Here is a 5,591-nt window from a genome sequence, read left to right on the forward strand (position 1 = left end):
TTACTCGTACAAAAGAAATATCAAAATTTTTAGCTCCAATGCATTAGGATGAACAAATGTAATCCACTAATTTTTCAAGAAAACGAAGGTTTTGTTGCCACATTTTCCTGGCACCCACAACACGTGACACGAAGACGAACCCGACACGACCCGATCTGTTTACCAGGTCCAATAGTCATCAGTTAATGTGTATTTTAAGTCAAGGTCTTCGCCCCGTCGTTAAGCGTACATTCTACTCACAAATCTGCATAACGTCTAGTTTAGTTTTGTTTGTTTGTTACAGTACTTATAGGGAAGGGACCCATGATGTAATCCACTAATTTTTCAAGAAAAAGAAGGTTTTGTTGCCACATTTTCCTGGCACCCACAACACGTGACACGAACACGAACCCGACACAACCCGATCTGTTTGTCAGGTCTAGTAGTCATCAGTCAATGTGTATTTTAAGTCAAAGTCTTCATCACATATTTTTAAGTCAAAGTCGTCTCCAGTGACCACTTCTTGGAATTTTGGTTGATTAGAAACAATAATGATAAAGAACAAGAGTTAGCTCGAGTGGTAATAGACAAAGAGCTTTTCTACTCCAACGGTGAGGTCGATTCTAAAGAAAGGGTAATCATAATGATATGAGTTCATAACAATATTTCACTATATATTGCTTCTCGATTCTAAAGAAAGGGACCCATGATGTAATCCACTAATTTTTCAAGAAAAAGAAGGTTTTGTTGCCACATTTTCCTAGCACTTTGGTCCCCTAGCACTTCCACGGCACTTCCACCCACAACAGACGACGACTTTCATACTTTCATACTTTTCAAGTCAGTAGTCTTCTCTAGTAGCCCTTTGGCCCCCTAGCACTTCCACGGCCAAGCCTGTGCAACGTGTAGTTTTGGTTTGTTTTATATATATACTCCCTCCTTTTAAATGAATTTTATACATTTAACTAAAATCTAATTCATCTATTCAATTACCACTGTTTCTTCATACCAATGGGAAACGTAGTATTAACATCCCTTCTCATTTTCACATTTATATTTTTCAATACTACTAGATGGTGTAGCTGCAAGGGGAATTCACCCAACAGTAACTCAACCTTGAGGTGTAAACCTTCTGAAAGAGCGGCCTTGCTCAACTTCAAGCACAACCTCACCTATTTTGACAAAGATGTTTCATCTTCTTGGAAAGGTGTGGAATGCTGCAATTGGAGTCGGGTGGTTTGTGATGACACAACCGGCCATGTTACAGAGCTCGATCTTAATGGAGACTACTCTAATTTACTTAAAATGGAGAAGCTTGAATCCACGGTGTATTTGCTTGAGCTGAGACAATTGGAGAGCTTGGACCTGAGCTACAATGATTTCAGTTATAGCTCAATTCCGATATTCATGGGTTCGATGAAGCAACTCAGGTATCTCATTCTCGCATCTTCTTCTATTGGTGGGTTAGTTCCGTATGAATTAGGGAACCTCACTAACCTACTAGTCCTTGAACTTTATCAAAACAACTTATCGGGCGCAATTCCGGCATCTCTAGGAAAGCTATCTAATTTAATAAGCCTAGATATTTCCGATAATAACTTGAGTGGAGAAATACTAACAGTAATAAGAAAACTTCACAAGCTGCAATTTTTAGATATTAGCGCCAATCCGTTGAAAGGTACAATCTTGGCGGAATCCTACTTTAGTAACCTCTCAAGCTTGAAAGAACTATACATACGTAAGACCATGCTTACACTCAATCTGTCTTCTGATTGGGTTCCTCCTTTCCAACTTCAATCATTCTTAGCCAGTAACATCAACGGACAACTTCCTCAATGGCTTCAAACTCAAAAGAACCTAAAATATCTCTATTTGTCTAATGCAAATATCTCAGGGCTCATCCCAAGATGGTTTCATACAATGCAACAACTTGAAATTGTGGATCTTTCTAACAACCACCTTAGCGGGTCTCCTATTTTCCCCATTCACTTTTCTGTAATCTACCTCTCTAATAACTCTCTGTCAGGAGATTTTTTATCAAATGGCAGTAAAACAGGAGTATATCGTGAAGCTGACTATTTAGATCTCTCAGATAATTTATTCTCTGGGCCAATTTTAGAAGGATTAACTCATCATATAATGCCTAACTTGACATCCCTGGCCCTTTCCAATAATCAAATTAATGGTCAAATCCCCAATTCTTTTTGCCAACTTACCTCGTTAAATTATCTAGATATTAATAATAATAGTTTATCGGGCAACATTCCAAATTGTTTTGCCAATTTTACACGTCTAAGATTTGTACGTCTCTCATACAATAAGCTCATAGGACATATTCCCTGCTTTAATAATCGTGATTCCTACCAAAGTCGTTTAGACTTGGAATTTTATTTGCATTTGAATGACAACATGTTGAGCGGAGAGATCCCTTCTTGCTTCAACGATCTCACAAATCTGAAAGTTTTAGACATTGGTGGAAATCAACTCTCCGGCAAAGTGCTCAAGTGGTTTAGTGCCGAAAAATTTAGAGAACTGCAAATATTTAGGCTTAGAGGAAACAAGTTTAGTGGCACTATTCCTAGACAGATATGCTACTTGCCTCATCTCCAAATCATGGATCTTGGACATAACCATTTTACAGGATACATTCCTCCTTGTTTAAGTAACCTTACGTCCATGACTTCACCTAATGCATCGCAAATGACCGAAACAAATGTGGCTAGTGAGACATATGATGTTAGTGAGGTGATTCAAGGAATAGACTACACATATACGAGCACACTACAATATTTGATGGATATAGACCTCTCCTCCAATAACTTGGTGGGTAGTATTCCCTTTGACATAACAAAGATCTCCGGCTTGTTGAGTCTCAACTTGTCGCATAATCAGTTGTCAGGAATCATTCCCGTGAATATTGGAGGTTTGAAGTCATTGGAATCACTTGACTTGTCAAACAATAAACTAAGGGGAAGTATCCCAACAAGCATAGGTGAACTTTATATGTTAAGCCACCTTAACTTGTCCTATAATAATTTATCAGGCCCAATCCCGACTGGCAATCAGTTACAAACTCTGTCTGACCAAGCCTCAATATATGCCGGAAATCCTTATCTTTGTGGTGATTTTTTGCCTAAGAAGTGTAAGGGCAAAGTGGACAAGAAAGATAAGGGTAGCAGCAATAAAGGCAAAGGCAATAAAAAGGAGAAGCTCGAGAAAATGGGGTTCGGCTTAGTAGTGATGTCAGGATTTGCTACTGGTTTCTGGGGTGTTGTTGGGGGTTTGGTGGTGAATAGAAGGTGGAGGCATGCAGTTTTCCGGCGTGTCGAAGATTGTTATAACTGGTTGTATGTCATAGTTGTTGTGAGGGTGGCCAAGGCTAGGAGAATCATCAGGAGATGAGAAGGTTCATTTGTTAATGTAGTGATGTATTATCCAAGTAATTGGCTTGTACAATAAGGGAATCTGTCATGTTGTATCGTTTCTTATTTTTCACAAACATTTTAGTTTCTGGTTGTTGTGCTCTACCAGTCAGTCTACTGTAGCATCTTATCATACTTTGATTGATGTTGTGGTTTAAGGATTTTGTTAGCAACTTAATTGCACCCATAAAAATTATTATGGAATGTGAGAAAGTTTGAATGATTTAAGTAATCTTGATAAATGAATGTCGATATGGATGTTATTATTTAAGGAGTTTGTCAGCAAGTTAATCGCACCCATAAAAATTGCCGGAACCAGAAGTAAACCTTGTTTCAATTAAAACAATTATCGCCCAAGCTGAATGTTTTTTTTATTGTAGATAAACTGGAATTGACATAACTTGATTACCTTTTAATCATGTATGTGTTTGATCTGATGTCGCGTTCATTTCTTTTGTTCTGTGTGTTTTGGATATTGTCCGGATGCGGATGAATATCAATTGTGGTGAACAACTAACAAGGTCAGAAACAACCAGTGTGTGATCATATAGCGGAGTGGATATTGCGTTAGACTCCGAATTTAAAGGTCGAGGGTTCAAATCCCACTCTGACGTATGATAATCTATTTTTTTCGATAAGTCGTAAAAAATGCGACTCTTAGATCTAAACCGAAATTGTATTCTACTCAATATTGAAAAACACTTTTAGTGTTAAGCTAGAATTTTGTGCCAACTTACGTCGTTGACTGCTCTGGATATTAATAATAATAGTTTATCGGCCGAAATTCCAAATTGTTTCACCCATTTGCCAAGTCTTTCACTTGTACCTCTCTCGTACAACAAGCTCAAAGGCAATATTCCCCTCTTTAATATTAGTGAATTCGACTTTAATTTTGTTGAATTCGACTTTAATAATGGTGAATTCCACCAATATGCTAACGGCACGAATTATTTTTTGCATTTGAATGACGACATGTTGAGTGGAGAGATCCCTTTGTCGGGTCTTAATTGGGTGATAAATCGGAGTCTGGTTTAGTTCAAGTCACTACCTGGTCAGGTTATAAACATATTGCATTCGATTTACTCGATTATTTCCTCTTTCCTTATTCATGTTAATCCAAAATCAATTACACGTGGGTTGTTTGTTTTGTGTAGTCCAAACTCATTTTCTTATTTATTATGCAAAAAAGATAAAGGAAGAAATGAGTGAATAGTAGGCACTATAATTTATCTTAAAACTTCGCGCCAAAAAAAAAAATTATCTAAAACTATTTGATATTCCATGTTAAAATTATTTTTGAGATTTAATGTATTTATTTTAGTTTTAATCTTTAAAAATTAAGATAAATATTAATTTGGTTTTAATTGCATTATTATTAAACTAATTTTGTTATGGGATCACAACCGGGTTAAGCTAATATCGGGCATGGGTCAGTTTGAATTGGGTTCGGGTTAGGACAAATAAACTAGTTCTCGCCTTCTCGGGTGCTCCTGAAAATCAAGAAAATGTAATTTCGGAAATCTATCTAATAACTTTGCTGTTTGGCCAAGCTTAAAAAGTGATTTTGTAATTGAAAAGGTAATAGTTTGGCCAAACATGGTAAATTAGAAAGTTTTAAAAGTACTTTTGAGAAGTCAAAAACTGATTATTCACCCCAAAAGGAGAAGTAGATATTTAGTTATTGACTACTTCTACTTCTACTTTTTACATAAAGAACCAAATAAGCAAATAAAAGTTGTATTAAAGTAGTTAGGCCAAACATATAAATTTTGTTAGAAACCGCTTTTATAAAAGTATGGTCAAACAACTAAAACTTTTCCGAAAAGTAACTTGTGAATAAACTCATTTTAAAAATGAAAAGTCACTTTCCATAAGCAAGGCCAAACAACATCTTCATCCCGTAACAAGCAATTACTCAGTGCTTGATCTACTTTAACAATGGCTGCTCCTGTCTCCTCCTTTCTATCGCCAATCGCCAATCATAATTGCTAATTAGTTTGCCTTCTTTTTACCTAAAGGATTTGAGACCGTCTTACACTATAATTGTTGTGCAATTAAAGTAGTGCATGTATAATTATTATGTTTCACATTGAATTTTTAATTACCGAACAATTCCTCACTCAAATTATAATTCTGGTAAATTTTCCCACATGAAAATGTAAATTGAGTGACTAATCATGGCATACTGAT

The 5,591-nt window shown here is 36.3% G+C and overlaps 1 protein-coding gene across 1 annotated transcript; it reads left to right on the forward strand.

The window, feature by feature from the left end:
* Positions 1–990: 990 nt before the first annotated feature.
* Positions 991–3,381, forward strand: LOC141608822 (receptor-like protein EIX2). The gene has a single exon (XM_074428169.1). It carries the CDS (start codon positions 991–993, stop codon positions 3,379–3,381), a length of 2,391 nt encoding a protein of 796 aa, XP_074284270.1.
* Positions 3,382–5,591: the final 2,210 nt, after the last annotated feature.

Source organism: Silene latifolia, chromosome 10 (genome assembly GCF_048544455.1).
Source record: "Silene latifolia isolate original U9 population chromosome 10, ASM4854445v1, whole genome shotgun sequence".
In the NCBI taxonomy this organism is placed as follows: Eukaryota; Viridiplantae; Streptophyta; class Magnoliopsida; order Caryophyllales; family Caryophyllaceae; genus Silene; species Silene latifolia.

Bases quoted from the DNA above. Each gene is read 5' to 3' on its own strand.
- LOC141608822 (XM_074428169.1), top strand. From the start codon at position 991: ATGGGAAACGTAGTATTAACATCCCTTCTCATTTTCACATTTATATTT.